Source organism: Dendropsophus ebraccatus, chromosome 1, assembly GCF_027789765.1.
Source record: "Dendropsophus ebraccatus isolate aDenEbr1 chromosome 1, aDenEbr1.pat, whole genome shotgun sequence".
Classification (NCBI taxonomy): domain Eukaryota; kingdom Metazoa; phylum Chordata; class Amphibia; order Anura; family Hylidae; genus Dendropsophus; species Dendropsophus ebraccatus.
Window position 1 is genome coordinate 36,902,008 of NC_091454.1, and position 12,170 is coordinate 36,914,177.

Here is a 12,170-nt window from a genome sequence, read left to right on the forward strand (position 1 = left end):
TCACAGTACACAATACGGCACCTACACCATTATATACTGTGAACATACATTACATATGCCACAATGGATACATACACCATGACACATTGCAAACATACACCTACAATGCATACATACATCACATATACCATATACCACACACAGCATGACACATTGTAAACATACTCCTACACTAATTTATTTTATATATATATACATATATATACATATATATATATATATACACACACACACACACACACACACATATACACACACGTATATATATATTGAAGGTTACACCCCCCCCATACATTGTATGTATGCATACATACACTACTATATGCATAATGCATAGTATATAAACACCACCACATATAATACATTTTAGACAAATCATCATATAAATATAAATCATCATACACACTACATTGGATACATATACCACTACTGGCATGATACATAGTATACATATATAATTACACACAATACATTTCAGACATCCAACATTATACACTGTATTCATCCATCCTATGTAGCTCTGCATACAGTACATACACCACTATATGGATGACATAGTATACACACATGATCACATAGGCACTATCCTAAGCTAAAATGAATTGCTATTTGTCAAAAGTAATCTGAATATACTGGACTGGAGGAGATAATATGGTGTCCTAGGAAAGTCATGAAAACCTTACACTGTTCACTCCACTGTCCAAAGCTTTATCGTCCAGCGCAAAACCTGAGCAGAGGAAACAGTGTATCAGAACAGCCAGGACTTGTTGCCAGGAATACACTTCCTAATGTCCCTAGCAACCAGTCTGTCTTAGAGAAAAGCCAGGATTAGAGTAGCCACAGCCAGATAGAGGTCTCGCCATTGGTTTTCGAATCCTCTTCTGCGAAAAATTAGAAAAAAATCTCACCCCAGTTGTTGCTATGGGTGAAAACACCGTAAGGGTTATAATACATTATCTGCCTATGGAAAGTAAACAATGCTGGTCGCTACCATGGATTTCTAGAGTAATCGATGACTGGGAATTCTTAAAATGTCATTGCTGATCAAGACTTTTATTATGGATCCCAACTAGAGATGAGCAAACTTGCCGAAAGTTCTGCTTTGCACAAACCTGAATAAGCATTTTAATCCCGCTGCCTGGAGAAGGTGGATGTAGCCAGAGGATTGCCTGGAAGACATGGCCTATGGCTGTATCCATGTTTTCCAGACAGTCCTCAGTCTGCATCCACCTTTTCCAGGTAGTGTGATTCAAATGCTGTTCAGGTTTGCGCAAACCCAAACTTTTAGTAAATTTGAGGGACAATTGTGGGATTACAGTGAGCCTCAGCTTCTGTGGATATGGGATATATTAATTTGGTCAGAATACTCCTTTAATTAGCAATGTTCCTGGGTATCACATGTTCATAGTACTAAAAGAATACCATATATAGAGTTAATTATGGAAGACGGAAAAAATTAAGGCTAGGTTCACACTGTGCTTTTGCATCTGTCTTAGAATGTTTCATTATAAATGCACAAAAAACCACGGTCAACCATGTCTTTGTAAGTTAAAAAAGTGTTTAAAAACTGATCCGTTCCCATCAGTGTTTTTTTTTTCAAATAATGGAAGTTAATGGAAAACTGCATTTGTGATTTTTCCATTTCAACGGACACACTACACGAACAGCAAAAATAGAGTGTGGCCCTAGCCTCATAAAAAAAAAAAAAATAAATAAAAATAAGAAAACACACTTCTGTCCGTACTCCAGAAACTTAGTGCAATAGCAATAAAATATTGTTTTGGATCTATTATTTGAAGCATACGAGAAAAAGCCCCATAAACTCCAATATAGACCTCACTACATCACCACCAGTGTAGATCAATTTTTGGGAAAAATGTCAATAATTGTATTTCTGTAAAGTGTATTAAATGCGGGAATTCAAGTATTGATTTATATTGCACCACAAAGGTAAAACTAAAAATAAATAAACCGAAGAACTGGAAACATGTCTACTGGTATAACATACCACTTATGCCTATATGCCCTATGTGTCCTTTGATCATGGCAGCTCAAGTCAAGAACATTTTCTTGAAATTCTTTTACAGTGGAAATTGGCATTTAAGACATGCGGGGGGCGGGGGGGGGGGGGCGGGAGATGGGGATATCTCATTCCCTTGACACATCTATTTGGCACACAGGAGTGAGGTCCAAGATTGCTTATGTTAGGCAATAAAACAGACCTGGACAAGTCCTCTTCACATTAGGACATCTGTATGAAGTCGGAACTAAGGGGGCAAATGCATCGTATCGTATGAATCACAGGGCCAGGAGGAGAGGTGTGCATCTCGACTCTCTAGTTTCAATAATCTATCTGCAAGAAAGTCATGGAATAAGTAGCCAATCTTGACTTTTGCAGTCCTTCCATATATTAAAGGGGTTGTGTAATGTTATTTTTCTCCATAAGCAGCACCACTTTTTCATGGGCTGTGTCAGGCATTAAAGCTTAACCCCAAGCTGCAATGCTAACTTAGTTCACATACTTTTTTTTATTATTATTTTTGTGGCTTGGGCTTACTTCCAATGGGCACTTAACACGTCCAATCACCGTTCCATTTAACTAGTGAGACGCTCCAGTGGTCAAACCCCAACTGATCAGACTTATCACCTATTGCCCCAATGGTGGAAAGCAAAAATGTTGATTTTTTTTCTCCATAGGACAACATAAAGATGGCCGATATAATCTAAAAGAGACATGTCCTGTGACCGGTTCTCGTACTTCACAATGAACAAATGATTCTGGAATGTGACAAATTGTTAAATTAGTGAGATGAATTCACCCAAAGACTCACACATGACTAAAGGACACATTATTCAAGTCAGTGGATTTTTGTGCAATTACCTTGTGCAGACAACAAACCCCCCCCCTGTGTTTATAGGCAGCCATCATCTGGCTATGGATGATGGAAAGACTGGCTCATTGTCAACGAATACAAAATAATTATAGTTCATTGGTAGAAAATGACACATTGTAAACTTGTGATACAGATCGTCGTCCATGATAGAGACAATGCTCCACATTGTATTAAAAGAAATTTGGACAGGAAATAGAGAGATTATACCATTGTCTGCCAGCAGCTCATCAGGTTGGGGACTCATGTAGTTGCGTAGAGGTTCATAGACACCTAGAGTTCTTTTTACTTCTCATAAAAAGTCTGTATTGCACCAGTCACTTAAATTTATCAAATTGGTTTCCAGTGTGTAAAACAACTTCACAGTTGAGGAGACGGAGGCAAAGTTGACCTCTTATTTCCCAATATGGGTTACAAAGCAGCTGAACAATATATACATATACATTGGGAGAACTCCCAATAATATCTGTGTCTAAACCGTGACCGTACTGATAGACCTGCGGTGGTTGGATCTGCTGAAGTCGTCTGTGTTCTCTCTTAAGAGATCAGCAACTCCTTTAGAGGTCGCTACAGGTTGTGGAAGGGGAGATCTTGAAGTGTCCAAATCCCTGGGAGTACTGAAACTGCTGTCCCCATGGCTAGGTGAGCACACGTTGTGGAGAACTCTCCCTGGAGTTGTAGGTAAACCATTTGTGGTGTTGCAGTGGTTGGAAATCATTTCTTGCTTACGCCTGTCCCTCCATTCTTGTATTTTGAACTCTCGTTCCTCTTTACTCAGTTTATCCAGCTTGTGAGCTTCAGTGGTCGGAGCTACACCGCACGTCCCTCTTAGGGCTTTGATGAAATACCTGTGTAAGAAGTTACAAATGTTAATGTTCATCATATGATGAGAGGGAATGTTGCTCCAAACCTCCTGTTGGCCTGCACTCCACCCATGTCCCAAGGGTGCTATAAAATAGATCATTTGGCTCCTATGTGCCCAGTTGTAGGCTTATTAAAGCCCAGGAGAGGCCATTGCTAGTGTGAAAATGCTAGAGTAGGGACCATATCTCTGAAGACACCTTAACGTTGGTGACATGGTACACTCTTTTTGATCAAATAGTTTGCTAAGATCCTCACTTTTTAATATCTACAGAGCAGGTGTTTGTCGTGTGTACGCTGGGAGGAGTATATACGGTAAGCCCTTGCACCTGTAGGTTGCTGCTGAACTTTTTGGTTGTTTTTTTTTGTGTGTTTTTTTGTCCAAACCACAGAAGCCAAATTAAAGAATATCTGGGTTTTTTTTTGTAATTGTTTAAATGAGCAGGTAGAAGCAATCAGGTAGGTGGTTCTTTTATTTGCTGCAGGAGACTGAATCTATAGAAGGTCTTTTGAACCGGTCTCCTGCCATCATCCCTATACTGTTCTGATACAACAATGTCCATTAACATTTGGTTACTTCAGCTCAGCACATCCAGATATTAAATCCTTCTAAATATGGAACAGCTCCTTACAGTGACTTTCTGTTCAGGTTAATAGAGGGGTATTAAAAAAGCAAGGGCCCTTTCTATGACTTCTATATGCTAATCCATTAAAGATAAGGATGGCAAGAGAAGTTATGCTACGTTTACACGGAGCGATAATTCGCCCAATCGATCGTTTAACAATTTTGAAGCAACGATTTGGTTTTTATAACAATCAGCGCTTACACAAGCCGATTATCGCTTCTGTGTAAAAGCAGCATTACATTGCCCTATAAATCTCACCATTCCTATAACACATATACATAGCCTGAACCTAAATAATTTGGATAACTAATTCAAGTGTTGAAGGTTGATATGTTTTGCCATTGGCATCATCTTGGAGCCCTATTCTTTTCTAATGTCATCCTGACAGATCAAACAGACTATTTTAGGTCTATGGGCAATGGGTACTGATATTATACTGATATGCTGACAAATACCCAGCAAGATACCCCAAAACGTCATATGAATGAGCAAATAAAAAGAATTACATAAAAGAGAAAAAGACTTACCGTGGCAGGAGGGCCAAAACAGGGGTAAAGATGCAGACCATATAGAAAGCAGGGTCTGACATCTGCTGTATCATTATCCAGTATGGGGAGGGCACTTCACAAAAAAGACATATGGCACTATATGCCAACGAAACAGCAAAAAAGGCAACAATGCTTCCAATCATTGTGATCCAGTGTACTAACGTCTGCAAATAATAATATGAAATGATGATTGGCATTTATGGAAACAGGTGTAATAATAGTAATAAACAGCAGTATTCTTTGGCCTATAGAAACCTATGGACATAATGTAAATTGACAAGTGTATAGAAACAGGGTACAAAAGAGGTATATAAACCTAACCCTATGACATATATAGGCCTTAGGTACTGCATGATAAGTGAGAGCCCAGTGAGAAATCTCCACATGGTACCGGCAGAGTATTGTATATGGACAGCAGAGACTGTACTCGGGTTTACTTTATTTAATCAATTATTCCTCCACAAAATCGTTAACGTGAGAGAAAGCAAAGAATGATCTTAGACAAGAGAAGCAAGACGATGGCTACAGTAAAGCTTACCCAGTTTTTAATCTCAATGGCGAGATGGAACAATATAGTAAGGAGGGCACAAGTGTTTATAGGAGTGCCAAATGATATAAGATCAACGCCAGATTTATAGTATGTCTAGAAGGGAAACAAAAGGGCAAACATTATCATCAAATAAGTGAGTTATATTTAACGTTACATGGTGACAAGCAATATCTAGAAATGTGCATATCTACCTCTGACATTACCGATAGATGTGGCCACACCCATGAGTAGCTATATGTCCAGGAACCCATTAATAGCTATATGTCTGGGAATACATGCAGCTATACCTGTGCAGATAAACCACCAGCCGCTCTGGTAACTTCTATTCCATGGTGCTACTGTCTGGTTATTCATAACTTACTTCTGAGTACATTTTTTTTATTAATTTATCAATTGGAGTTATCCTGTTTGGTTTGTTCTATAAGAGACCATTAAATGTTTTTGTAATTGCTTTATGTTCCAAACAGAAAAACCTCCAATTTTCTTCCATCTCAATAAATATGTTATCCTGGCATTTTCTAGAATATTCGGCATTGTTTAGGAATCATAGTTCTCAGATTAGCCAGAAAAAATAATCTGGGTGGTCCCAGACTGCTTCTAGCTGGTCCCACTGGGCTTTGTATACAGGGAGAGATCCATTAACCAACAGGAAAAGATCTGTCAATCAATTTCAAGGGGAGACGCTATCTGCGACCTCCGAGATTACTAGTCACCTCAGTCCTGGCTTGTTTCCAGGATTAGAACTAAGAGCTATTTTCTTGCTAAAACAGCACCAAACATGTCCCCAGGTTGTGTGTGGTATTGCAATTCAGCCCCATTAACTTCAGAAGAACTGAGCTGCAATACTCAAACTGAGGACAGGAGAGGTGCTGTTTCTGGAAGAAAGCGGCCATTTTTTTTTTTTTTGCCTGGATAACCACATTAAAACACAGCAGCGTCCCAGAGTAACCCATAGTTCATTGTAAAACCATGGGTTTTATGCTGCCTGTGGTCCAAGCAGCAGAAAACTTTTGACAAGTTCTTCATAAAAATAATAAGTCTCAAATTGTAGAAAAAATGAATTACTTACTAGAAAAGGAACAAAGAAGCAGACAAGACTTTGATAAAAGGCGTCCAGGATGGCTAACCAAAACGAAGACATTTTGTATGACTAAAATTAGAAACATATGGTCAAAGTTTACACACACACAAAAAAAAAATATTATATATATATAAATAAATAATAATAATAATAATAATAATAAAATAATAATAAACATTTCTGTCTACCTAATGGTCTCATTGCCACCTAATGGCCCCATTGCCATTTATAATACCAATAGTCAATAACACATGTACACATGTACAGATCTTGAACTTTGGCAGCGTTCACAACCATAAAGAAAGGTCAGAGGCTTTATATGTGGATATATTGGAGCGCAAAGACTAGACATATCTGTATATTAGAGCAGTAGTAGTATCCTTTCACTTCAATGTATTAAGCTTACTAAATGTCATCAGAACATTCTTTCCACGAACCACTCATCCCCTGTATATTGCTACTTGGTAACTTAGTGAAAAGTATATAAATGTATTCAATTAAATATTAACAAGGTTGTTCAGATAGAGAACAAAAGCAATTTGCCTCGCTATGTAAAATTAATATGCTTCTTCGGGGATACTGTTTGCCAAGGGTAATCAGAATCAAAGAAAAATCGCATCATTTTGACAGCTCTGAAGGTGAATTAAAACACTGGGTTTATTAGGCCGACATGGCGTACCTCAGACCGCTGTCCACTTTTGTAAAGCTCTGGCAAACTCATAAGGGTTTCTGCCGAGACATCCTTGTCCATAATTCCAAACACGAGTGGAGGCACAGATGTGAAGAAGAGATTGAAGAAGATCAGCTGCCAATAGTCAATCATTGTGGTACCTGAGAAGCCACAGAAGAACTGGAACCAGAACAGGAGGTTGACATATGCCTGGCCGAACAAGAAAAGAAGAACGAACCATCAACCATGTGAATAATGGTATTCAATAGACTCCATTCAGAAGGAAACATGAGAGTGACTAGTAGCTAACATTTACGTGCAGCTCAACATCAACACGTACAAATAAATATTCTGGATACTTAGACAAGACCTAAATAATACTTGTCACCTGTCCGATCTACCATCATAATTTGATAATGATAAAATGACATGTAGTGTTGTGGAAAAAGGAATAATCTTATTCATATATATCAGTGCCAGTTTTAGAATAGTGAGACTGCCCACTGGACTCCTAATCCCAGGATGAATAAGAATTGCAAAATAGTTACACTAAATCTTTAGGGCACAACTATCAATCTGCTTAGCTCCTTCCCTTAACCTGTAATGCTGTTAAAAAAAATTAACTTGGCTTGGCTTGGCTTGACTTGGCTTGACTTGGCTCAAGCCTACTTTCTGCATTCCCTTGCTTCTTGCTGTATTTCCATGTCTTGGATGTATACCCTCCTAGATAGTGGGTGTACATCCTGATCATCCATACCCACAAGTGATGTCCATTCGCTACATCTCGCCATTGCGGTGACATTGTGCAGCTATTGGTCATCATTAGCAGGCATGGTTTACCCACACAAACCCTTTAATGGCAAAGACCAAGAGCAGATTGGGATGATGTTATAATGATACATTTAGTTTTATGCATGAATACTTGGCTAATATTCACATATTGAGCAGAAAAAACAGCAAACATATATACCAAAGAGTATTATTATTATTAGTTTTATAATAATAGTTTTAGCATTTCTTGTGGTCTGTTATTTCAACTATATTGATATATTTTTGGGGACTCTGGGAGGGATCTACGGACATGAAAAAAATACTGAACGTGTGAATAAGGCCTTATAAAGGAAAGACTGAGATGTCGCCTCTTTTTAAATAGTATAAAGTGGAAATACCCGATACACTGCTGTGGTCCTAAGGTATCCCCCTGTATACTATCCGTTGCTCTAATCCAACCCTCTTGTAATAGCTTTCTATTGACATAATAGCACCTGCCGTATTGACTGGTCTTTCACTAAAGCAATAGTCATAAACATGACTCAGTACAAAGTGAGCAGAATTGATCTGACTTCTGCGGATCCATTATCCCTGTGGAAGAATCCTATTCATTTACAAACGTGATGAACATATTCACAAGTTAATGGGTAAGATAGTGGAGCTTTTATGTTGGTGGCAAGCTTTTTAAGATTAATGAGTTTGTCTTCTATTGAGCCGTAATAATACCGGAAGGGAAAAAAACTGTTTAAAGATTTCTCTTGGCTTTAAGTCTTTATCCTTCATTAAATATGAAATAAAGAAAATACATCTTTATTTTTAGTTTCTCTTTTTTTTCCCCCTTTGAATTTAAAGATGTCGGCGTTCTGTCTGCATGCGATTCATTTATTCAGATTAGCTCCATTTTCAGTAATCACTTGATTTGCATTATTAAACTTTAAACAAAAAAAAAAAGTGCTTAATGTGATCGGCGTCAGGAAAAGAAAGGGAAAGGAATTTCACAAAAAGTGGTTGCCAGGACGACTAAAAGCTAATATAATTTCACGTTCCATCTTCACACGTTTTCTTACATTAGCATTGTCTGCGTCTATAACCATCATAAATTATGTGTTGTGTATGCAAATTGTTAGCGCTAATTTAATTTGATGGATGCCATAATCAATTACCGACTATACATAGATTACTCATACAGATGAAGGAAAACCTTCCGCTGCTTGAGACAGCTGTGCATCACCGGAGAAGAATCTCACGCAGGTGTCTCCATACTTATTACTCCTGGACTACAACATCACAATGGTGTCACAACACAGCTGAAGTTTTGTTTCTGCGCTTGACAGACAAAACAAAGGCATTCTCTATCGCTATTCAAAAATAGGTATAAAAAAAGTCCAAAGGAAAGTAGATATGTTGTTTATAGCAACCGGTAATCTAAGCAACCAAAGAGGCCGGAACACCGATGTGGATGTCTTGCTCTCTAATAACTGTGATGAACCTTATGAACTATGACATTTATCACCTCATTCCTTTACAGTAAATTTAATAGATAGTAGGAAGCTGCTTTTAAGGGGTCAGTTTGCCCTTAAACTGTCGAGGAGGCTCTGATGAGGCTTAGGATACATGCCTCCTCTCCCCCACTCCTACCTGCCTTGACTGGTTGACCTGCAGTGCTTGTATTCCAGTAACGCACCATGCACTTCTGTCAGTGAACACAGGAAAGGGTGGGGGAGGGAGGCGGCATGCATCCTGAGGCTCAACCCTTCAATTCTGAGCATGATCTAGAGTGGATAGCATCATACTACTGAAGTAATCTCTAAGGCAGTTTTCCTCAACTCCAGTCCTCAATTACCCCCCCTTCAGCAGGTCATATTTTCAGGATATAAGTATAGTCATTGCATCATGATCCGCTGGGGGTATTTGAGAGGTGAAGTTGGGGAACACTGCTCTAAGGTACAGTATAATGTCATATGTTGTCCTCCATGATCAAACAACCAATAGTCGCACTTAATATATATGTTCCTCCAAATCGATCGGACCCCACCTAGTCTGTTCTACAACTTTTTTTTTATCACAAAAGTGTGGCACCAGATAGTGGTAAACCCACAAACATACAACAGTACCTTGTAACCTTTGGTGCTTGTTGGGTCACTCCATAGATGGAAGACACACTCACAATGCTTCTTTTCTTATTCCTGGTACTTCGGACAAACAATGCTCACAGGCTGACATATTCATTCCCCATCATCCAAACCATCCAGTCTAACTGTTGTATGTTTGTTGGTTTACCACTATCTGGTGCCACTCTTCAGTGATAAAAATATGGTGTCCTCCCTCTCTACCAGCCTCCATATTAGTTATGGAATTGTTATTCTTGCCATTCACAGCCACAATGATTATGATTTCTACATTTAAAAAGGGAAACATACCACATTTTTATAGAAGAAGTAGATGACCATATTTGCTAGTCGGGTATAGCACCAATGACCGTGGACAAGAAGTAGTTTCTTTAAATGCTTGAAGCGCGATATGGCAAAATCACTGGACATAACAGCCTGGAATTGAGAAGGAAATACAGATTAACAATCTCTAGGCCTGACGGATCTGCATATAAACATTATTCAGAATCTGAATATTCAAAATAAACATATCAGTCAACTTTTCTCTCTTCCTGTAAATATTCCCATGGATGGCCCTGATGGCCTTCTAAGGTTAATCTGATGGAACATTGTTGCCATAATTACTTCCATTAATGCAGGTAAAAAGGACAAAGATCAAAGCTCATAGAGGTTAAAGATCACTATTTGTCCATCAGGGCAATTTTGTGACATATGGCGGATGGAGAGGTGTACCTGCATGCCTTCTTGGCCAGAAATCCCAATCCCAACGTCTGCGCACTGAATCATACTGACATCATTGGCACCGTCACCTAAAAGAAATGATAAATGGTTAGTCCAAATACATATTTTGTTTTGTCTCCTATCACCACAGTGCATTGTACATTGTAGAAACATGCAGTATACAGATAACCATGCAGCTAGTCCTGTTGACAATGTTTAGATTGTGTACAGGAAGAAGACTGCCCCAAAAAATGATGTGGGCTTGTAATTACTGTATTGTAGGAGTTACTAGTATATTAAATAAAAATAAAAAACAACATTGCAGTGTATATTAATAAGTGATGATCGGATAGTTACCTATAGAAAGGGTCATGACCTTCAGCTTGTCACGCACCAGTTTGACCACCATACTCTTCTGTAGAGGCGTAGCACGACAGCACAGGACCGAACGACAATACTTGGTCAGTTCCAAAAATTTGCCTTCCAAACCACCTTGGAAAACGACACCTAATGTGGTCCCATCAATCACTAGGCCCACCTCAGGCCGAGGCATCGATGGCTCACAAGCATCTTCCGTCTTTCGTTTTTTAAAGCAACATCTCTTTTTTTTCTCAGGGAAAAACTTTTTGACCTCTTCAAGTGTGCAGTCCAAGATAGATTCACAGGTTTCCTATGACCCCAAATACAGGAATAGGAAGCATTATGGCAAGTTCTAAAGATGACAATGTACGTTTAACAAGACCAGCTCTGCTACATCTTTCCTCGCAGCTCAGTTAACACTTGCCCAACAACTTAAAATATTGTTACATCAAAAGGGTGAGGCACGCCTGAGGCGCACCCGAGATTGTAAAGCACTTTGTGTATCTTGTAGTTATCGCTATGTATTTAAGCTGTTGGCCGCAGAACACTGCCATGTCACCCAGCTGTGTGTAAGCGACACTTCCCAAACAGAGATTTGCATGTGTCGCACATGGGTTTGAGAATGTGTAAGGTCTGGCCCGTGGCCTGTTCACCTTTTACAAATAATGGCAGGCAGTCATAGAAGGGAGAATATAGTATAAGTCGTTGTTGCCTTAAGGTGTACTTGTAACTAAGTAAAAAAAAAAAAAAAACATCACACAGAAATGTCAAAAGTTTTAATTGGTCAGGGTCTGGGTATTGAGGCCCCCAACCTAGAAGAAGCGTGCAGCTAGGAGCTTCTCTCTCTGGCCAGCTGCAGGAGACAGGCTCCTTAGACGAAGCCCAACAGAGAGTCTAAGATGACAATGAACCAGGGAGAAAGGCACTCTGAGCATGGCTGAGCTCAGTGCGGATAGGGGGCAACTTTGCATCTTGTGATAA

General features: G+C 39.0%; 1 protein-coding gene across 3 annotated transcripts in view; it reads right to left on the reverse strand.

Moving 5' to 3' along the window:
- Positions 1–2,130: 2,130 nt before the first annotated feature.
- Positions 2,131–12,170, reverse strand: part of ATP10B (ATPase phospholipid transporting 10B (putative)) — a 187,407-nt gene continuing 177,367 nt past the window's right edge. For all 3 annotated transcript variants that reach the window (XM_069969699.1, XM_069969710.1, XM_069969717.1), the window contains 8 exons: positions 11,187–11,499; positions 10,842–10,918; positions 10,419–10,544; positions 7,237–7,437; positions 6,546–6,626; positions 5,465–5,569; positions 4,906–5,090; positions 2,131–3,739 (listed from right to left, as the gene is read on the reverse strand). In XM_069969699.1, the coding sequence (XP_069825800.1) occupies positions 3,364–3,739; positions 4,906–5,090; positions 5,465–5,569; positions 6,546–6,626; positions 7,237–7,437; positions 10,419–10,544; positions 10,842–10,918; positions 11,187–11,499 (1,464 nt within the window). In that variant the 3' untranslated portion in view covers positions 2,131–3,363. The remainder of the gene's footprint in view (positions 3,740–4,905; positions 5,091–5,464; positions 5,570–6,545; positions 6,627–7,236; positions 7,438–10,418; positions 10,545–10,841; positions 10,919–11,186; positions 11,500–12,170) is intronic.